This window comes from Henckelia pumila, chromosome 3 (assembly GCF_033568475.1).
Source record: "Henckelia pumila isolate YLH828 chromosome 3, ASM3356847v2, whole genome shotgun sequence".
Taxonomy (NCBI): Eukaryota; Viridiplantae; Streptophyta; class Magnoliopsida; order Lamiales; family Gesneriaceae; genus Henckelia; species Henckelia pumila.
The window spans coordinates 91215545-91239430 of record NC_133122.1 but is presented as its reverse complement, the minus strand read 5'-3'; the positions used below and the strand labels follow the sequence as shown (position 1 = coordinate 91239430).

The following is a 23886-nucleotide window of genomic DNA, read 5'->3' as shown; positions in this document are numbered from 1 at the left end:
TCGAAAAAATTTCGGTATGGTATGCCAAAATTTTGGTATTTGGTACGAAAAAAATCTATATTGATACCGTATAGATACCGAAAAATGTCTGTATATCGAAAAAATTTCGGTATGGTATGCCAAAATTTCGGTATTTCGGTACGGTATGCCAGCCCTATTTGCAATATATATCAGCTTCTTTAGCCATTTTTCTTTATAGATTAAACGCGTCAAGGTGGTTCGTTTTTGTTTTCTAATTCTTTGTTTTCTACTGTAGTTCTGATGATCTTTAAATTTGAATAATTTTGCAATTCCTTTTCCAAGTCGTAAAAATATTATAATTCTTACCGTAGAAGCTGAGCATGAACTTCAGTCAAAGTACGCCAGACGTCATGGATTTTTGGAATTTTAAAAATAATCTTATCTAAATCATGATTTTATTTCACACTGTTGAGTCTGACAAAATTGAACAAATCAAAATCCCACTAGATGCAGGTCAAGATTCTTCGAAAATTTCCAATTCGTTTCACCATCGACAACTAAAACCATAAAAAATTTATGCGTTTAAACCAACAAAAATTAAAACCAAAGAAAAAGAACAAGGACCCAAGAAATTATACCTAAATTCTTGTGAAACTTTCCGAAAAATAAAATGTAAATCCTGCAAATTAATGCCAAATCAAACGAAATAAAACGAAAGGAAAAGAACGACGAGATCGAAAAGCGTACCCTGGTGGCGGTATGAAAATAGGAGAAATTAGGATAAAGTCGACAGAATCAAGGACGGGTATATTAAAAAAAATTCTAGATTTTTATTTCAAATTCAGGCTTATACCTTATGAAATTAAAGATAAGAAACCAAATAAAATCAATTTTTGATAGTTTATACCTTAATGACATTTAGGATGACAAATCACCTAAAATCAACTTTAAATAAAGAGGCATGAGATATGGGGAGAATTGATTTTTGACAAGTAAACACACCCCATTATAATTGAATATTGCAAATATTGTGTGGTTCATACAAATTCGTGCGAATTATAATTCATAGATATTTTTTTTTTCCTTTTTTTTGGTAGTCTAATACAAATTTAGTAAATTTTTATGGATATTAAACTATTTAACAGTAATTAATCGTGATAGAGATTTGGCAGCCTCATTCGATGTATGAAATTTAAAACTTAATGTTGGACATTCTCGAAAACTCGATTCATTTCAAGAGGCAAGAAGTATGCACCAAATCCAAAGAACTAACATGGTTTACAAATTTACAATGAAAGAACGAATGATTTTCAAGTCCTGTAAAATTCCTCCGAATCCAAGCTTTATATATTTGAAGAAAGCGGAACATGCTTAAAAACACATCAATCCCCTGCGATTTTTTCCAACCTAAGAAAAACATTCTCTCATATCACGTAAACAAGACTAAGCGGTAGACTTGGGGATTTTATACTGTTTCTTGAGGAATTGAGAAGCCTCTGAATCCTTCCTGTGGCACAGTATCCTTATAAGTGTTTTTGTATCAGCACCAAGTTTACCCCTGCCACCCCGCAGTTCTATCTCACTGGTGGATCTCAAGTCCTCGATCAGTTCCTTAGTCTGGGAAAAAAAAAAATATCGAACGTCAAATAAATAATAAGGGATGAACACAGGAATTCTGAGGAGGTGGGTGCTACTTGATTCAACTTTCCACCGTACCAAGACACTGACCTCGTAGCCATGTAGCTTTATAACTTGGCGAACACGTGCTACTTGATTTTCCACAACTCCACGAGGTAGTCCATCACCTCCGGAGATAAAGAACTCCTACATATGACACAATGTTGGATGTAAGATGAGTTCAAATAAAATGCAGCTACGAGCACATTGACATAATGAAAGCGAGGTTATGGTCATTCTCATTAACTGGTGAAAAATTTGTAATTTAAACCTGAACTAAAGCAGGAAAAATTTTACGAAGGCCATATGAAATCAAATAGTATAAAGGGGGAACAAACGAAAAGACATAAGACACATAAAGTGAAAGTACCAACTTCTAGGATATACCTTTAAAACTTCTAAGTCTTCCTCCAGTAGCTTAGCATCAGGTAAAGTGAACAAACGCTGTGGACCTCCATCTAATATAACTCGAAGCAGGCCATCCTGGTAAATAAAAGACGAAGTCAAATGATAGCATTACAAACGAATCTTGAAATAAAGATTGAAATGCAAATGACAAACCAGTGATGCCTGAAGGAGTCCTGTTACAACACGATCCCGAAGTGGCTCAATGATGATATCACACAACTGATTGAGTACCTAAAGCGATAATAAAACAACCTTATATGCATGATCATTGACAAACAGTTTCTTATTGTCTGTAATATTATAATATGTTTGGATGCATAATTTGGATAAGACCAAGAAAAGATAATAGCCGAAAAAGTAGAAACTGATTTCCAGCAGAATTAAAACTCAATTTCAAATCGGATAGTTGAAAAGAAAAAATGGAAGTATGGTAAGCGAAGATATACTAAAAAGCACGTTTTACAAAAATTTCAATCTCATTTTACCAAATCACAAAACAAATACCAGGAAATCCAGTTGACTTCAACTCTTAGGATATCGCTCCAAGTGTGTTCCAGTATAATCCGCATTCATTTTTAATGTGGGGTCCATATTTTTTCTATGGACTCCCCACATGTAAGAATGAATAAGGGCCACTGGATCATTGGATGCAACCTTAGGTAACCCTACGGCTAGCATCTCATTAACTAAGAAATCCATACATAACCTTACTAAACTGATAAGATCAAACAAGTGAAACTGCCGCAGGTCAAGCATTCTGGAAATTGGCTGAAACTGCCTTCACATTGTCCATGTTAAACTATGGTTTGCATTATTACTCAACAAGAATAAACCATAGCTCCATATAGAGAGTTGTCTTTTCTGTAGATTCTGTAGTTTTAAGTTGTTGCAGAAAACAAATAGCGACTAGGTAGAGTCAACAAATAAAAGTAATGAATATAATAAAAGAGATTTCAAGCAGCAAGAAATCATAAAAGCGACAGCAAATAAATATTTTATAACTTTGAATGACGATTCTTAAAGTTAATTTGCAGGTGACTGAAATTTGGCTTCAAGTGATGACAAATCATACCATATCAAGAGGTTCTATCAGAGTTTCCAACCTCGATTGAGCAACGCTGGGCTTATACAAACCATCAATGAATGGATCTCTCAAATCCCAAAAAATAGTTTTAGTTCCTGAACAGGTTAGAATAAATTACAAGATTCCAATGAATTGATTAGAAACCTTGAGATTTGAGAAGACAGATAACTGAAAGAGATTTACCTGTAAATTCACATATTTGATCAATGGCCGCATTAATGTCTTTTCTACTTCCATCGAATGTATCCTTCCTGATGGAATTTCTCAATTCTGGTTCCGTGTGCCTTTCTGCATATATAAAAGAAGTAAAGACCTCTAAAGCATAAAACTAGGGTATTATATTAAGTTTTGTTAAATTCCATTACAAATTATAACAAATGTTTCACAAAAATCAAAATTTCAATTTTCTCATCAGTAATATAGACTTAGTTCAGAAAGCTCTGTTATTTCAGGTTGCGTTCGGATTTGAACATTTATATCAAACGATTTCACATCATTAAAATCCTGTGTGTTTGTTTGGACAATTTGTTAAGAAAAAATCTATTTAACTTATTTTTAGAAGTTGCAAACACTACCTTAAATTCCTCTCCCACCATTTTATGCATGATTATCAACTAACAAGCATTCAAATGGAATTAAAATCCTCTCAAAATAGTCATTTGAAATCTATTACTGCAATTTCTCAACCCAAATCAAATATCTCCATCTAAGGCACCATCTCATATAATTGAACACAATTTTCTAAACAATCAGAAACTGGTTGCATGTGAAGGCCAAAGCACCAAAGGTTAGTTAATATACCAGAATAGAATCATGTGAATATAATTAAAGCACTGTAAGGTTCACAGATTAAATGGATGCATAAATGGCACGAGTCTTCGACAACAACATAATGACAGCTAAAAATTCAAAGAATAAATAAACATGAAATACAATTTGGATAGGTGAAATAGAATTTTCAAAACTATCAATAACTCAAGATAACACATTCACAAATGCTGAAATGCTAATATCGGTAAGAAACTGCTGATATGGGAAGGAACTTCTATTGCAACATTGGAAAAACTTTGTTCCCTCCGTCAGCATCAAAACATGCTAGCATGAAACATCGAAAGCTAAAGGTGGCAAGACATGTTCTTTAGAGTTGATCTTTAACATTACATCAACAAAAGCACTGAACAGTGTGCATCACTTACTTGGGCCATCATGTTGCCTTTTCCTTGTCCATCGCTCCCAAATGCTATCTTCCAATTTACTCAGTTGGCTAATCGCATACTACAGATTCAGAAGTTTGCATTACAATTGATGAGACATGATATGAAAGAATATGCACCAAGAGTGATATACTCAATAAGGCATATGAGATCAAAAAACATGATACAATTGAAATGGAGCATTTCGAATTAGTCTATCAAAACTTATAAGAAGGTTCAGAATAATCAGAAATAAAATCAGATTCCCAAGCAGCGATCACCTATAAGTTAATATTTTAAAAACTTCTTCGTTAAATTTACATAGGTTCAAAATATAAATCAGAAGTCCTCTCAACGAAAAAAAAATTAAATCAGAAGTCAGGAGAAAAACATGTAAAAAACAATCGCATCATATAGCAGGCATCCTAGGTTGGTAGCTCCTACCATAATGTGACAAACAATCGCACAATATAGCAAGCATCCTAAGTTGGTAGCTCCTACCATTATATCCACACAAGTCTACTACAAACTAAAGAGATTTTTGAGTTCAGGTTAGTCCTATACCACGCATCTTCAACTACTATATCCTAAAGCAGTTCATAAACAAGAAAATTCGTCTCATACAAATAAGCAACGTAAACTTCAAGAAGATGTGTGCACCGTAGTCAGTTTACCGTTTTCAAATAGGAAACAGCTCTTTTCGATCTGTATGTTGCCAGTTACAATGCTGGGCAGCTATATATGCAAGTTTTCTACCTTTTATTTTGGCTATAACAAGAAATGAAATTTCTAAAATGACTGATAAAACAATCAGCTGGTTTCTCTTGCAAATAGCAAGAGTAAAAATTTAAAGAAAATCAAGTGCAAGGAAAATATAGTAGGTTTTCCCCATTTGCTTCTTTTCATTTTCCCCAAATAAGAGAACCAGCTATGGAAACAAAGACTAAAAACAGAGAGACTTCAATACAAAGATAGAAAATTTTAGGTCGAAACTCACAAAAAGGGTATTTAATTGAACGCAAAGTGTCGATGTTGTCAAAATGTTGATTTCTCTAATTTGTTTAACATCAGTCACCCTTTGATCCGCTAGCTCTTTCTTGACAAAAGCTTTTATTCCAGTTTCTTTGCTGTAACGTGTAAGGGCGGGCACAGTTGGAATTATATCTTCCATGTCAGCTGTAAGACAAAATAAACAGAGTTATAATACAGCAGAAAACTTTCTCAGAGTTGAAAAATAAATGTACAAAATCAAGAAATGAACAGAGTTAAGAATGAAGGTATAACAGCTACAAATAGATATTGTAGGACAACGAGGAGAAGCAAAAGGATTTGATTCATTCAAATTTCCATCGTTTCATTTTTCTCTATCAACACGATTCTCAACGATCAACACTGTTCCCATCACTGCTCCTGATCGGATCGGAAGGAGCAAATGACCAAATTATTAGAAGAGTGGAAATGTTTTCATCCAACACCAGAAGAAGACTCATTGTTCATAGCAAGTGCAGAGGTTTTGGTGAAAGGAAAACGAACGTGTTTTGTTCACAAAGTTTGAAAGAAGTAGCTTGGTCAAAGGAAAACAATTGGTTCCCGTTCCTTTAGTGGCCAAGCTACTTCTTTCAAACTTTGTGAACAAAACAACTATTGGGTTAAGCGTGCATGTATGAGGGTAGTACTAGGATGGGTGACCTCTTGGGAAGCTCTAGTGCATTAAGCTGCTGGCATTGTGCTGTTTGATCTGGTTGGCTAAGTGGGTTGTAAAAGAGGGACACCGGATCTTAACGGGTAATACTGTCTGTGCAGGGTACAGGACCGATAGTAAGAAAAAGATAAAACTGATCTCGAAGTGATATGAGACAGCACCAGCAGTAAGGCATGCCCTTTCCTGGACTCATGGACTTAACAACCCGGCTTATCTGCGATGCCACAAATATAAGGAAATAAAGTTGCGCCTTGGCTAACATCTATAGTTTTCGGCCTAGCAGTAAGCGCTTGAACCTAACAACTGGTATCAGAGCCAAGTCATGGGTTCAAGTATCCCAATAAGCATATTTCTTTACTTCTTGAAGGGGTACGTTGGGTTAAGCGTGCCTGGGCGAGATTAGTACTAGGATGGGTGACCTCCTGCGAAACTTTAGTGCGTCAAACTGCTGAAGTTGAGCAGTTTGATCTGGTTGGCTAGGTGGACTGTAAAAGAAAGACACCGGATCTTAACGGATAATACTCTGCAGGGGACAGAGCTAGCGTTAGGGAAAGGATAAGAGTGATCTCGAACGGATATGAGACAGCACCAGCAGTAAGGCACGCTCCTCCCTAGACTCATGGGCTTAACAACCCGACCATCTGCGCTGTCACATGTATAAGTAAATAAAGTTGCGCCTTGGCTAACAACTATAGTTTTTTACCTTAGTGATAAGCACTTGATCCTAACAACTTTTGTGAACACTATAAACAAATTACGGGGGCTCCCAGGTTTGAAGATCAAAGTTTTAGCAAATAACCATTTTATCTTTACATTTCCGGATGCAACGGAGATTGATCGCATTTTAAATATGGAACCTTGGAATTTCAATCGCTCTTTACTACTCCTTAAGAGATTTGAAGGCTTTTTCATGGAAGAAGTTTGCTCTTTCCCCACCACTCAACTGTGGGTGACGGCATCAAACATTCCTCCATCTGGAATGATCTCGGACATAGGCTCTCTCATCGGAAATTCAATTGGCGAATGCATCTCAATGGATAGTGAAGATGTCTAGGCACTTTTATGAGGTCACAAAAACCTCTTCACAGATATGCCAAACTCAATCTAGACCCTTAACTTCCACAAGTACGAGTTCTTCTCCGATATGAGCGACTCCCTGATTACTTTTATATATGCGGTTTGCTCGGACACCAACTCAAAGAATGCCATAGAAAAAATTATGATCTAAAATCAAATGCTTTGAAGTACCCATATGGACCGTGGTTGCGTGCGGAAGATGATAAGGTGCCTTTACCACCAGTGGATTTATTATTCAATCTCACCTCACCGGCACTTCTTGAGCCCTCCACCTCCAGTACTATTGTTATTCCTCATATTGTGGAGTTAATTGGACATAACAGAGGACCTCCTGCAGACCAAATATGGGATGAACACTATGTTGCATGGATACGAGTTTGGGTATCGTATCGGGTACAACACGGATACGGCGATACGAAATATTTTGAAAATATAAGACACGACACGGATAAGATACGGCGAATGTTAATAAATATATAATATTATATATATATATATATACATATAAATTTAGTATTAAAAATTAAAAATCCTAAAGATAGAAAACCATATTTCATCAATCATAATGTCAAGGTCAGGCCCGCGCCTGCGTGACTGCACAATTGGCTCCTATAGCAACTACTTCGTATCCGTCCTTGTTTTACGAAAATTTTTAATCCAAGTTGCTAAAAAAGCCCATTGAATCCCATTGTAAATCATTCTTAACTCTTCAATTATTCCCATGTGGGATAAGGACATCACAATCACCCTTCCTTCATAACGCGACGTCCTCGTCGCGACATGACCCTCGATCCACCAGCACCGGGAATCTAGAGGTGGCTCCAACTAGTTCAAGACGTTGCTCCCATGATGTAGCACTTTGTCCCGCAGGTTCAAGAGGTGGCTTCCATCCACGTAGCACTTTGTCCTGGATCGCACTTATTTCCCAGGGTCGGCCGGCTGGTGACCAACTCTGATACTATTCTGTCATGCCTCGGGCCCAATCCCGCGCTTGCGCGATTGCACAATGGGCTCCTAAAGAAACTACTTCGTATCTGTATTTGCTTTACGAAAATAATCAACTCAAGTTGCTATAGAAGTCCATTATAAAGCATTCTTAACTCTTCAATTCTTCCCATTTGGGATGTGGGATAGGGGCATCACACATACCCTTGCCGGAAACTCGAGGGTAGTGGCAGCGTGCGGCGGCCTTGCCGGAAACTGGAGGGTAGTGGCAGCGTGCGGCGGCCGGTGATCGGCAAGCGGCAAACTTCAAGGAGTGGTGTAGTGATGAGAGAAGCTGAGAAGAAAAGAAAGGGGAATGAGAAAGACGGAAGAGAGGACTAATTTAGGGCTTTTTTAGGCCCAATTGATTTTAAATTATTTATTGATTAGTCCTCAAAATTTTAAAGTTTTTTAATTTTTCCCTTAAAACTCTTAATTATTTGCAATTGAGCCCAAACTTACCCGGAAAACGTGTCTGCATCATGTCGTAAGTGTTCCCAAAATGTATCCAACTGGTCAAAATTTTAAAAAGTCAATGACACTGGTTATGTCGTATCCGACACGCGTAGTTATCTGACACTTCAAAAAAAAAAACCCTTTTTTGGAGTACCCGTGCTACACAAGATGAACACAATGATCATGTGGGCAAAGAGACATCTACTCGTCTCCACAACAGACTTCCACTGTATCCGGTAATTTTTCTGATGAGATAATCGAAGAAATGGAAACGAATGAACAATGTGACCAATTGGCGGAGGTTGTTATCCTATGCTGGAATGCCAGGGGACTAGGAGACCCTTGGGCATTTCGCCGCTTACAGTTTGCAATCTGGAAGTTCTCCCCCATTTTGGTGTTTATCTCAAAAACAAAATTATCTTCTGCTCGTGCATCTTCTTTACTATTTTGGGTTTTGCTAATGCTTTTGCGGTTAATAGTCAAGGTCATAAGGGTGACTTGCGTTATTTTGCCATTCAGATTGGAGGGTAGATGTAAAAAGTTTTGGGTCTGGACATATAGATTCTATTATTACTGATGGAGATGGTTTGATGTGGAGGTTTACGGGTTTTTATTGAAATCCAAATTTTCAATCACAGGTGTACTTGGGAACTAGTACGTAGACTCCATTCTATGTACTCATTTTCTTGGGTTATAGAGGTGATTTTAATGAGATTGCTCATATATCCGATAAATCTGGAGGATTTGATGGAAGCTCTTCTTCGATGAACGCATTCAGGGTTGTTCTCGATCAATGTGGTTTGATGGATTTCAAGTTGTCTTCAATAATATCCAGGAACGACTTGACCGTTTTGTTGCTCCTACATCTTCGTGATCTTTTTTTGGTGAAGCAAAAGTAACACATTTATCCTATAATGGTTTAGACCATCGGGTAATCCAGTTGGAACTATCGCCTTCTACTACCAGTAATCCAATGCAAAATATGTTTCAGCGCCTTTCAGATTTGAACCCATGTGGTAATCAGACAAAAATTTCACAGGTTCTTGCAAAAAGCTGGTCTCAACATAAACAATCTGTGATGCAATACCCAAGTGATCTGGTTGCAAACTTTTCAGAATGTGGAGAACATATGCGGAGTTGGGGAACACGTTTGGGAATATTCCCAAACAAAGTACCAGCATCCTGGATGAGATTTCAAACTTGCGTTCGAAAATATTCACCGAGGAGAATAAACCAAATATCAGTTCATTGCAGACAGAATTGGAGAAACTTCTGGCCTTGGATGAAGCTTAGTGGAAACAAAGATCTCGTGCGGCTTGGCTTCATGGCAGGAAACACAACACTTTTCACCATAAAGCATCTACCCGTCATCGTAATAATCACATCAGGGGCATACTCTCTTCGGAGGATGTATGGCTTTCTACTGATTGTGAGGTGCAATCCAGATTCATGGAAATTTTCACAACTCTTTTCACCACTTCAGCACCTTCCTATGATTCAATCACTAGCGCAATTGATAGCCTAAATACAAAAGTAACTGATGAGATGAAAACTAAATTGGATGCATTGTACACGAAGGAGGAGTTTCAAGCAGCTCTTTATGGAATGACTCCTTGGAAAGCCCCGGGCCCGATGGTTCACAGGGAAAAACAAATAACGTTTGTTTGCTGGGATCAAAGAAAAAGTTAGGAGAAAGTTGCAAAGTTGGAAAAGCAAATTGTTCTCTGCGGCGGGTAGAGAAGTCTTTATCGAAGCAGTCGCATAAACCTTTCCGTCATACACTATGGGCATTTTTCGTCTTCCTGTAATCATTTGTAAACAATTTTTTTTTATTTATAAGAAACGTAAAATATTATATAATTAAAATAGGGTTGATTACAAAGGTGAACCAGTGGTCCACAACTAGAACTAATCTACTACGAGAAAAACAAACTACTTCAATATTAGACTTCAATCTCTATACAAATCTGAAAGCGCATACGATCGGAATTCTGTTAAATTATGTATCCAAGCTGCAACTGTTAACTTAATCTTATCCCAAATTTCTCCAAACGAAACTTCTTTGTCTTCGAAGATCCTGCTATTCCTTTTCATCCAAACTGACGCAGTGTAAACAATTAAAGACTATGCTGGTCAACTTTTGGTGGGGTACCACGACATATGAAAGAGAATCCATTGGCGTAAGTGGAGTTTATTATGTCGTCCAAAAACACAAGGCAGGATGGGCTTCCGGATTTAATCTCTTTCAATCAAACCTGTTGAATATTAAATATTAGATGATTATCAACTATTTAAGATTAGATAGGATTTTATCTTTATAAATTTGTATTTTAATTCTGTAGATTATGATAATCATTATCTTATTGTATTCCTTAGTTTCAGGTTTCTAGTTAGGCGTAGAGTTCTATAAAGTTCTTTGTATTTTTCCCTTTCTTAAGTTAATGGAAAATAAAGCAGCCTATTTTCTTTTTCATAAAAACCACATGGTATCAAAGCCGGGAGAAATTTCATGACCTAATACGGCATGGCTTCACCGTCCAAATCCTCCAGCCTCGATACAATGGCTTCAGCACCAACATCTGCTGATACTAACCCTAATCCTAATCCAATAACCAGCCACAAACTAAACGGAGAAAACTTCCTGCAATGGTCGCAATCTGTCCTCATGTTTATTCGAGGCAGAGGAAAGGAAGACTTCATCTCCGGCGCATCAAAATGCCCTGAATCCACCGATTCGAAATTTAAGGTATGGAATTCCGAGAACAATATGATTATGTCTTGGCTAATCAACTCGATGACAACAGAAATCGGAGAAAACTTCCTCTTATTTCATTCGGCAAGGGAAATATGGGATGCTGCCTGTGACACCTATTCCTCCAGAGACAATACATCGGAACTATTTGGCATTGAAAGCAATCTGCATGACCTTCGACAAGGGGACTCTACCGTAACAGCTTACTTCACCACCCTCACTCGACATTGGCAGCAACTCGATCTCTTTGAGAACCATGAGTGGAAATGTTCTAACGATGAAAGATGCTATCGAGTAATTGTGGAACAAAGGCGAATCTTTAAATTTTTGTTGGGCCTCAACAGCACTCTTGATGAAGTTCGCGGTCGAATTTTGGGGACCAAACCCTGCCTAGTCTTCGCGCAGTGTTCTCAGAGGTTCGTCATGAAGAAAGTCGCAGAAAAATAATGTTGGGACCTTCGGCTGGTGTTTCCGCTGCAGACACATCTGCCCTCACTGTCCATAAGCCTCCGCTGCCGGTTTTTGATGATTCGAGTGCTGGACGCTCGTCACAGCCCTTTAACAACAATGAGAAATTCAAGCAAGGACGCCCTTGGTGCCCAAAATGCCGAAAGCCCAATCACCAGCTCGAGAAAGAAGAGCAAATGCTGCAGTAACGGAAGATCAATCCCATGATTCCCAGCCTTTCACAAAATAACTCAATGTACTCCAAAAACTGTTCTGCCAGAATAATTCCACGCCATCTTCTTCACTGGTCAGCACTGGTAATGTTGCACATCGAGGTAATTCCCCTTTTGCTTTGATTACGCAGCTCGAATTATCAAACAATTGGATAGTTGACTCCGGTGCCTCAGATCACATGGCTGGAAATTTGGAACTTTTTTCTACTTTCAATCTTGTAAAACCGCCCAAACAGTACGCATTGCAACTGGTGCATGCTCACGAGTGGCTGGTTATGGTTCGGTTCAATTAACTCGAGATATTTTCCTTCAATCTGTATTATTCGTGTCAGATCTTAATTGCAATCTGTTATCAGTGAGTAAACTCAACAACGATATCAAATGCACGTCTAAATTCTTTGCTGATTCTTGTGTTTTCCAGGATTTGGCATCGGGGAGGACGATTGGCAGTGCTGACCTATGTGCAGGATTGTATCTTCTGAAAATGAACACCTCCAAGAGAACCCTGACCACCACCAATTCCTACAATCCTTCATTTTCTTATTCTGTTTTTACTTCAAATTCAAATAAGGATAGTGAAATTTTGATTTGGCACTATCGTTTAGGACATCCTAATTTCTTGTACCTTGAGAAATTGTTTCCATCTTTGTTCAATAAAAATATGAATTCTAAGTCTTTACAGTGTGATATTTGTCAATTGTCCAAGCATACACGTTCCACTTTCATGCCACAACATTACAAACCATCTAAACCTTTCTCCCTTATACACGGTGATATTTGGGGCCCCTCGAATGTGACAAATATTAGTGGCATTCGTTGGTTCCTATTATTTGTCGACGATCACACACGTCTATCTTGGGTTTTCTTAATGAAAGACAAATCTGAAACGGCCAATATTTTCAAACAGTTCCACACCATGATTCAAACCCAATTCTGCACCAAAATTCAGATCTTGCGCACAGATAGAGCCCGTGATTATTTCAATTCCGTCTTGGGGGGTTACCTACAATCCCAGGGCATCATTCATCAAAGTTCATGCGTTGACACACCTCAACAAAATGGGGTTTCCGAAAGAAAAAACAGACATCTCCTAGAAGTTGCCCGGTCCTTATTGTTTACAACAAATGTTCCTAGGTGCTATTGGGGGGATGCCATTCTCACAGCCACTTATCTCATCAATAGAATGCGTTCTAGGATCCTTAAATTCCAAACCCCTGTACAAAAATTCCTTCAATTATTCCCCAACTCGCATCTACTTTCTGATATCCCACTCAAAGTCTTTGGATGCACCTCGTTTGTCCATGTCCATTCCCATAACCGCAATAAACTTGAACCCCGGGCTATTAGATGCATCTTCCTTGGATATTCTCCAAATCAGAAAGGTTACAAGTGTTACTCTCCAACACAAAAAAGGTTTTACACCTCCATGGATGTTACATTCTTTGAGAATGACCCCTTTTATCCCAACTCTTCGCTTCAGGGGGAGAAATCCAATGCAAAACCGAAAACTTGGGATCCCATCATACCATCCATATCTTAACTCGAGCCAGCTGCCATAATCCAAAATGACCCCGAGCTGCCTTCTTCTCCAGTAGCTACTGAGTCATCTTCTGACCCGTAACCAGTGAGTTACCAGCCTCTAGTGGTCCACATCCCACTCAACCAATTCAAGTGTATTCTCGAAGGAAAAATCATCAACAGAATATCCAAGGTCCAACACTAACTCACACTGTCCAAGACTCTTCCAAGCTGCCAAACTCAGGTAACCTTGAAAACAATACTCCTGTGTTAGAAAATTATTTGGATGATAGGCCCATTGCTCTAAGAAAAGGGGTTAGAAGTTGCACTCAACACCCCATTGGAAATTTTGTCTCACTTGAGCGTTTTTCTCCAACATATTGTGCATTTCTTTCAAATTTAGACCAGGTACAGATTCCATCCACTATTGATGAAGCTATGAATGACCCAAAGTGGAAAGCTGCTGTGTTTGACGAGATAAGGGCTCCCGAAAAGAACAATACATGGAAAATTTCTGATCTTCCACCAGGAAAGAAAACAGTTGGTTGCAAATGGATTTTCACGGTCATACACAAGAGTCTGATGGAAGTATAGAAAGGTTCAAAGCACGACTTGTAGCCAAAGGGTACACGCAATCATATGGTATTGATTACCAAGAAACGTTTGCTCCAGTAGCGAGACTCAACACCGTTCGAGTCCTCTTATCAATTGCTGCCAACTTAGATTGGCCATTGCACCAACTTGATGTGAAAAACGCATTCCTTAATGGAAATCTTGAAGAAGAGGTATATATGGACATTCCTTCTGGTTTTGCATCAGCAGGCACAGACAATAAAGTGTGCAGATTACTAAAGTCACTTTATGGTCTCAAACAATCACCTAGGGCTTGGTTTTTCCGATTTGCTAATGTCTTGAAGGGGGATGGATACACCCAATGCCAAGTTGATCACACTTTATTTGTAAAGCATTTGGGGAAAGGAAAGACTACAGTACTCATTGTTTATGTAGACGACATTGTTCTTACAGGGAATCACGAGGAAGAAATGTCACATGTGAAAGCTCTACTCTCGAAAGAATTCGAAATGAAAGACCTCGGACACCTTAGATATTTTTTGGGAATGGAAGTAGCAAGATCGTCAGTAGGAATCTCAATCTCACAGCGAAAATATGTTCTAGACCTTTTGAAGGAAACTGGTATGTTGGGATGCAAACCAGTTGACACTCCCATGGATCCAAACATCAAGTTGGGAACAAATATGGATAGTCCTCCAGTAGACAAAGGGAGATATCAAAGGCTAATAGGCAAACTTATATACCTGTCACATACGCGGCCAGATATCGCATTTGTTGTGAGCGTTATTAGTCAATTCATGAACAACCCTACTGAAGAACACATGGGAGCTGCATACCGAGTGTTAAGATATCTAAAAGGTACTACTGGAAAAGGATTACTCTTTAGAAAAACTTCCATCAGAACTGTTAAAGTTTACAGTGACGCTGATTGGGCCGGGTCTCCAACAGATAGGCGTTCTACTTCAGGCTACTGTTCATTCGTATGGGGAAATTTGGTGACATGGCGAAGCAAGAAACAATCAGTGGTAGCTCGTAGTAGTGCGGAAGCTGAATTTCGGTCTTTAGCTCATGGAATTTGTGAAGAAATGTGGATCAAGAGACTGCTTAATGAGTTGAAGATAGAAGGACATCATCCTGTTGAACTTATGTGTGATAACCAAGCAGCAATCAGCATATCCAAGAATCCAGTTCATCATGATCGGACCAAACATATTGAAGTGGATCGACACTTTATCAGTGAGAAGGTTGAAATGGGAATTGTTGAGCTGAGTTATATTCCTACTCAATTACAAGTTGCAGACATTTTGACAAGGCCCTTCACCGACCTATTTTTGAGGAATTGTGTTCCAAGTTGGGCATGTTGAACCTATATGACCCAACTTGAGGGGGAGTGTTGAATATTAAATATTAGATGATTATCAACTATTTAAGATTAGATAGGATTTTATCTTTATACATTTGTATTTTAATTCTGTAGATTATGATAATCATTATCTTATTGTATTCCTTAGTTTCAGGTTTCTAGTTAGGCGTAGAGTTCTATAAAGTTCTTTGTATTTTTCCCTTTCTTAAGTTAATGGAAAATAAAGCAGCCTATTTTCTCTTCATAAAAACCACAAAACCCTATTGGCAAAACAGGGTTGGAGAGTCCTCACCAATCCACATTCCCTTACAAGCCAAATTTTCAAGAAAAAGTATTTTCCAAACAGCAACTTTTTACATGCCAATCTTGGACACAATTCATTTTTTGTTTGGAGAAGTATATTTGGGGTCGTGAACTACTAAACAGAGGTATAAGATGGCGGATCGCAAAGGGCTCTGGGGTTTCTGTGCTTCATGATCCATGGTTATTACGACCTAAGCTCTTTAGACTCATAACTATCCCCAACACAAACCAAATGAATATCAAAGTCGGAGAATTTGATTGATGAAGGGGGCGAGTGGGATTGGGACAAAATAAATATAACATTATGGGATGTAGATCAAGAGGAAGTGAAAAGGATCCCAGTTGATATTATCACAGGGGCAAACAAATTGGTTTGGCATTACTCAAAGAATGGAGAGTACACAGTCAAGTCCGGGTACTATCTAGCACAAGGAAGTAATCAGACTACAAGTACTGGACTGATTTCTGGTTTTACATGGGGGTCTTCGAATGCTGTGGAAATTGCGAATAGCCAACAAAATCAAGATTCACATTTGGCAATCTATCTTCAATGCATTACCGGTAAGAGTCAATCTTCACATAAGATGAATTCAAGTTATTGTGAATTGTCCTAGATGTGGATCACACCCAGAAGATATTTTACATTTGTTCTGGACATGTAAATATTAAAGCCGGGTATGGAAATTGACTAATATTTTGCCGAACCTTGTTACTTTTGAAGGCAGTTCAAATGGTGATTTTTTCTGTTGGATGTCGAACATGGTCAGAATAAAGAGGTGGAACGGTTTAGTTTAATTTGCTGGAGTATAGGGCTAACTAGAAATTCACTGGTATTTCAAAATCACAATCAATTAGCTGACAAGAGATTAAATGGGTGATTCATATTGCCTGATACATCATAACCAGCTGCCTATCGGAACGCAGATAACTCAAAGAGATCATTGGCAGCCACCGCAGGAGGGAGCGTTGAAGGTAAATGTGGATGCTACAGTGTTTGAACTTCAAGATCATTTTGGAATTGCTCTGGTTGGACAAGACACGAGTGGACGCTTAATCTGCTCAGGGTCGAGTTATCCAAGGGAAATTCACGTCACATATCCCAGAATTAGCAATAAGAGGAATTTTAATGGCTTCGAATTCTGGGTGGCAAAAATGGACTATAGAAACAGATGCTTTAACCGCTATAAAGGCAATTCACACTCCAGCTCCATTCTCAATCGACGATCCAAATGCAGAACAAATTCGTCTACTTATTCCCAAACACAGGCACTGGTATCACAAATCACAAATAGCCCAAGGCAGACCAATGAAGTAGCAAATGCACCAGCAAGAAGTTTATCTTTGGGTAGAAATGTGGTATTTGCCGATGCTATTCCAAGGTTTTTGTCTTTGTATGTAAAACAATCACTAACACATTTCCCAAACATTTATGTTTCACTCAGGGCATAAAAAGGCACTCAGATACCCCAAATCAGACCATATGAGAATCATCATTTCCGGAGCCAATTGAAAAATTCTTTATCTTAATCAAACTCTCCTTGTATCTTTTGTACTTGAGAAGCAGAGTTAATTCTTAGGTTGAGTAAGATATGCCAAACCAAAGTTATTACAGATAAGAGTATTTTAAGCTGATAACCTGAAAGTCTCGGCAGAGAGGAGATCTGCCAAAGTGGATGATACTTTGAACTAGAAATAAATGTCTTCTAATGGATCCCCTTGCACCATTGGAAGAAGAAAGAAGAAGAAGAATTTAGCATTAGAGGATTTATAAAAATTCTTTAAGCTTTTGTTTGTTCTTATTATCTTGGCCTAACAGAGCGCGCACACTGCTCAATAAAATGGATCACCTGATTAAATAAGTTATCTCCGCACTCTTTCATCACAAATTCTTGTTAAATTCAGATTGAGAAAGTTAATATTGGTCATTACGGTAACCAAAAAAAAATTGGAAGATCATAAAAATATAGATTGTTGAATATTCTTAATATTTTTTTTCCTTAATTCCTAGTATTCTCAATCTTTGTAATATGGGTAAATTATATTTTTTAAAGTAGGAATAGATTACTTTCTTAATTTAACTTATTCAGCTTTATAAATTAGGTTGTATCTTTCATTCATTATTCAATGAGAATAGTATTTTTCTCTACAATACATTCTTTCTAGTTTTTCTACATGGTATCAGAAGATCCGGGCATTCTTTAGCCATGATCTCGTTCGGCAGTATGGCATCTTCCGAAGAAGATTCACAGTCCAAACTGCCGCCCACCACCCCTGCCGCGAACCATCTTCCCGACGCCTCTCCTATCTCTTCTATCACATGCCATAAATTAACCGGCCACAACTACCTCCAATGGTCTCAGTCCGTCAAGATGTTTATTTGCTGCAAGGGAAAGAAGGATCATCTCTCCGGTGCCTCGACGTGTCCTGCTGTCGGTGATGCAAAATTCAAACTGTGGACTGCCGAGAACAATATCTTCATGTCGTGGCTCGTAAATTCGATGACCCAAGATATAGGTGAGAATTTCCTCCTCTACAAAACTGCTGCGGAAATCTGGGATGCGGTTCGGACCACGTATTCATCTTAAGAGAATACGTCGGAGTTATTTCGCATTGAGGGCCTGCTCTATGGTCTACGCCAAGGGGAGGACAGCGTTACCACCTACTTTAACGCTCTCACTCGCTTGTGGCAACAACTGGATTTGTTCGCATCCCATGCGTGGACCTGTACCACCGATGAAGCTCTCTTCCGCTCTATCCTGGACACCAAGCGTGTATTTCAGTTTCTGTTGGGCCTCAATCCCTCTTTTGATGCTGTCCGGGGCCGTATTTTGGGCACAAAACCACTACCTGGCCTTCGTGCTGTTTTTTCTGAGGTACGCCACGAAGAAAGTCGGCGCCAATTGATGTTGGGCTCTCATGGTTCTTCTCCGTCTGTTGATGGGTCAGCCCTTGCCACTCATCGACCCGCTTTCACTACTGGTCCAGGACCTACAGCCCATTCTCCCATTGCTGCCCCCCTTGGTGAGCCCAACATCCGCAATGGCCGCCCATGGTGTCCAAAGTGTAAACGGCCCAATCACACCCTCGACACGTGCTGGCGCATCCACGGGAAACCAGCCGATTGGAAGCCGGCTCGGCCTCTCCAGTCCACTGCCGCTGCCGTTGATAGTTCTTCCTCCACGCCGCCGCCCTTCACCAAGGAACAAATGGAGATGCTGAAATCTCACTCCATCCACTTCTTCCCCGTCACTCATAGGGGCTGGTAATAGTGCCCATCACTCTGGTATTGCTCACTGTGCCAATGCTTTACTTCCACAACAAAAATTATCTAATGTCTGGATTGTTGATTCGGGTGCCTCCGATCATATGACTGGGAATTTGTTGTTATTTGACTCTTATCGTCCTTGTGAGGATTCTCGTTCCGTTCGCATTGCTAATGGGACTACCTCCTCGGTGGTTGGTATTGGTTCAGTTACTCTTAACCGGGATATTTGTTTACAGTCTGTTTCCTTTGTGCCTGAGCTTACTTGCAATTTATTATCAGTGAGTCAACTTAATTCCTCTGCCCATTGCCGCACTATGTTTAATAGTGACTCTTGTATCTTTCAGGATCTGGCTTCGTGGGAGACGATTGGCCTCTAAGTGTTCCAGCCTCATTGTTTTCTACTTGCTGCTCCGTTTTAAATTCCAATAGGGATAGTGACTTGTTATTATGGCATTATCGCTTAGGGCATCCAAACTCTTTGTATCTCTCCAAGTTATTTCCGTATCTTTTCAGTAATAAAAGCTCAAAAACTTTACAGTGTGATATTTGTCAGTTTTCTAAACACAAACGTCAGTCTTTTACGTCCCAACCTTACACACCATCGGCCCCCTTCTCCCTCATACAAAGTGATATCTGGGGTCCGTCGCGCGTCAATAATGTCACTGACGCTCGCTGGTTCCTCTTATTTGTGGATGATCATACACGACTCTCTTGGGTCTTCTTGATGAAGGATAAATCTGAAGTCACATCATTGTTCAAAATTTTCCATATCATGATTCAAACCCAATTCTCAGCCAAGATCCAAATACTCCGTTCTGATCGAGCCCGTGACTATTTTAATGTTGTATTGGGTGATTACCTTGCCCTTCATGGCATTATTCATCAAAGCTCGTGCGTTGACACCCTTCAACAAAACGGGGTCGCTGAACGTAAAAATCGTCATTTACTTGAGGTGGCTCGTTCTCTTTTATTCACAACCAAAGTACCCCAACACTTTTGGGGCGAAGCTGTCCTGACTGCCACATACTTGATTAATTGTATGCCTTCTCGGATACTGAAATTTCAATCCCCTGTCCATTCTCTCCTTGCATCGTACCCCAAAACGCACCTTATTCACTCTCTTCCCCTCAAAGTCTTTGGTTGCTCTGTCTTTGTCCACGTTCATTCCCAGCACCGAAGCAAACTCGACCCTCGAGCCCTAAAATGCATTTTCCTTGGGTACTCCTCCAATCAGAAAGGCTACAAATGTTATTCCCCTGTCACTAGAAAATTCTATCACAACTTGGATGTTACCTTCTTCTAAAATGAGCCTTTCTACCCCAATTTCTCCATTCAGGGGAGCATAGTAGTAAATCTCTAAATTGGGATCCTTTACTGCTCGAACCCTTGAATAACCTACAGACAACTTTGCCTGAGTCTCCGTCTGACCCCGATCCTCGTCAAACACCACTCAAGGTCTATTCTAGGAGAAATAAGGTTCAAACGGAGATGCCGCATGAACCAGTACCAAATCATCCAGACCATGACAATTCTTCAAAGTCAGAGTCCACAAAAGATAATCAAGGTACTGTTGATCTCAACTATGACTCTAATAATGATGACATACCTATTGCATTAAGGAAAGGGAAGGGGGCATGCACTCAACATCCAATAAGTAACTTTGTCTCGTTTGAGGGGTTATCACCTGCATATCGTGCTTTTGTTTCTGGTATAGATAAAGTTCAGACACCATCATCTATCGAGGAAGCCTTCAAAGATCCAAAGTGGAAAGCAGCAGTCTTTGAAGAAATCAAAGCCCTCGAAAAGAACAAAACCTGGCAGATTACTGAACTTCCACTAGGGAAGCGAACTGTGGGGTGCAAATGGATCTTTACAGTCAAACATAAGCCGGATGGAGGTATTGAACTGTATAAAACACGTCTAGTAGCAAAGGGGTACACACAGTCATATGGAATTCATTATCAGGAGACTTTTGCACCAGTTGCCAGACTTAACACTATCAGAGTACTGTTCTCTATTGCTGCAAATCTCGATTGGCCCTTATTCCAATTACATGTCAAAAATGCTTTCCTAAATGGTAATTTTGAAGAAGAAGTCTACATGAACATTCCTCCGGGATTTATGCCAGAAACAATGAAGAACAAAGTGTGCAAGCTAGAAAAATCTTTGTATGGGCTGAAACAATCACCTAGAGCATGGTTTCATCGGTTTACAAATGTGCTGACTAGTGATGGATATTTACAGTGCCAGTCCGATCATACTCTGTTTGTTAAAAATTCTGAAGACAAAGTTACAGTTTTTATTGTGTATGTGGATGACATTGTGCTTACTGGAAATCATGAGAGGGAAATGAATCGGATAAAAGGTGTTCTTTCAAATGAATTGGAAATGAAGGACCTTGGACCTTTTAAGTATTTTCTAGGCATGGAAGTGGCCAGATCTTCACTTGGAATTTCAGTTTCTTAACGGAAGTATGTTCTCGATTTGTTGAAAGAAACAAGAATGCAAATGGATCTTTACAGTTAAACATAAGCCGGATGGAGGTATTGAACGGTATAAAACACGTATAGTAGCAAAGGGGTACACACAGTCATATGGAATTGATTATCAGGAGACTTTTGCACCAGTTGCCAGACTTAACACTATCAGAGTACTGTTCTCTATTGCTGCAAATCTCGATTGGCCCTTATTCCAATTAGATGTCAAAAATGTTTTCCTGAATGGTAATCTTGAAGAAGAAGTCTACATGGACATTCCTCCGGGATTTATGCCAGAAACAATGAAGAACAAAGTGTGCAAGCTAGAAAAATCTTTGTATGGGCTAAAACAATCACCTAGAGCATGGTTTCATCGGTTTACAAATGTGCTGACTAGTGATGGATATTTACAGTGCCAGTCCGATCATACTCTGTTTGTTAAAAATTCTGATGACAAAGTTACAGTTCTTATTGTGTATGTTGATGACATTGTGCTTACTGGAAATCATGAGAGGGAAATGAATCGTATAAAAGGTGTTCTTTCAAATGAATTTGAAATGAAGGACCTTGGACCTCTTAAGTATTTTCTAGGCATGGAAGTGGCCAGATCTTCACTTGGAATTTCAGTTTCTCAACGGAAGTATGTTCTCGATTTGTTGAAAGAAATAGGAATGCAAATGGATCTTTACAGTCAAACATAAGCCGGATGGAGGTATTGAACGGTATAAAACACGTCTAGTAGCAAAGGGGTACACACAGTCATATGGAATTGATTATCAGGAGACTTTTGCACCAGTTGCCAGACTTAACACTATCAGAGTACTGTTCTCTATTGCTGCAAATCTCGATTGGCCCTTATTCCAATTACATGTCAAAAATGCTTTCCTGAATTGTAATCTTGAAGAAGAAGTCTACATGGACATTCCTCCGGGATTTATGCCAGAAACAATGAAGAACAAAGTGTGCAAGCTAGAAAAATCTTTGTATGGGCTGAAACAATCACCTAGAGCATGGTTTCATCGGTTTACAAATGTGCTGACTAGTGATGGATATTTTACAGTGCCAGTCCGATCATACTCTGTTTGTTAAAAATTCTGATGACAAAGTTACAGTTCTTATTGTGTATGTGGATGACATTGTGCTTACTGGAAATCATGAGAGGGAAATGAATCGGATAAAAGGTGTTCTTTCAAATGAATTTGAAATGAAGGACCTTGGACCTCTTAAGTATTTTCTAGGCATGGAAGTGGCCAGATCTTCACTTGGAATTTCAGTTTCTCAACGGAAGTATGTTCTCGATTTGTTGAAAGAAACAGGAATGCTAGGATGCAAACCAACCGACACCCCAATGGATCCAAATGTCAAGATAGGAACAGAAGAAAATCATACACCTACTGACAAGGGCAGATATCAACGATTGGTGGGTAGACTTATATATCTCTCTCATACCCGACCAGATATTGGCTTTGCTGTGAGTGTGATCAGCCAACACATGAATAACCCAAGTGTAGAACACATGGAAGCAATATATCGCATACTGAGATATCTAAAGGGAACACCTAGGAAGGGATTACTCTTTAGGAAAACTACAGTCAAAAATGTGAAAATATTCAGCGATGCAGATTGGGCTGGCTGTCCGATTGACAGGCGATCAATTTCCGGGTACTGCTCGTTTGTGTGGGGGAATCTTGTGACTTGGAGGAGTAAGAAACAGCCTGTTGTAGCTCGCAGCAGTGCAGAAGCAGAATATCGTGCATTGTCCAATGGGATATCTGAAGGAATGTGGATAAAAAGGTTGCTCACCGAGTTGAGATTGGAAGATAATCATCCAATAGATATGATGTGTGACAATCAGGCCGCCATAAGAATTGCCAGAAACCCAGTGCACCACGATCGAACCAAACATGTTGAAATAGATAGACACTTCATCAGTGAAAGATTGAGCAGAAAGTAATCAATCTTCAGTATGTTCCGAGTCACTTGCAAATTGCAGACATCCTTACAAAAGCTCTAGCTCGACCTACCTTTGATGAGTTGAAGTCCAAGCTGGGCATGATAAACATTTATACCCAGCTTGAGGGGGAGTGTTGAATATTCTTAATATTCTTTTTCCTTAATTCCTAGTATTCTCAATCTTTGTAATATGGGTAAATTATATTTTTTAAAGTAGGAATAAATTACTTCCTTAATTTAACTTATTCAGCTTTATAAATTAGGTTGTATCTTTCATTCATTTTTCAATGAGAATAGTATTTTTCTCTACAATACATTCTTTCTAGTTTTTCTACATAGACTGTTAATTCACAACCCCATGTAAACCATGCTAACCAATCCTGATATTTACAATTAACAACTAATCATACCAGTGAAGACAACTGGATAAAATGTTAATAATCAAAGAGAAAAGGGTAGC

The 23886-nt window shown here is 39.0% G+C and overlaps 1 protein-coding gene across 5 annotated transcripts in view; it reads right to left on the bottom strand.

The window, feature by feature from the left end:
• Positions 1-1165: 1165 nt before the first annotated feature.
• The window catches only part of LOC140886599 (protein unc-13 homolog), a 58795-nt gene continuing 36074 nt past the window's right edge, over positions 1166-23886 (bottom strand). For all 5 annotated transcript variants that reach the window (XM_073293262.1, XM_073293263.1, XM_073293261.1 and 2 more), the window contains 8 exons: positions 5321-5499; positions 4327-4405; positions 3314-3418; positions 3119-3225; positions 2200-2277; positions 2026-2121; positions 1690-1785; positions 1166-1578 (listed from right to left, as the gene is read on the bottom strand). In XM_073293262.1, coding sequence (XP_073149363.1) covers positions 1405-1578; positions 1690-1785; positions 2026-2121; positions 2200-2277; positions 3119-3225; positions 3314-3418; positions 4327-4405; positions 5321-5499 — 914 coding nt within the window. In that variant the 3' untranslated portion in view covers positions 1166-1404. The remainder of the gene's footprint in view (positions 1579-1689; positions 1786-2025; positions 2122-2199; positions 2278-3118; positions 3226-3313; positions 3419-4326; positions 4406-5320; positions 5500-23886) is intronic.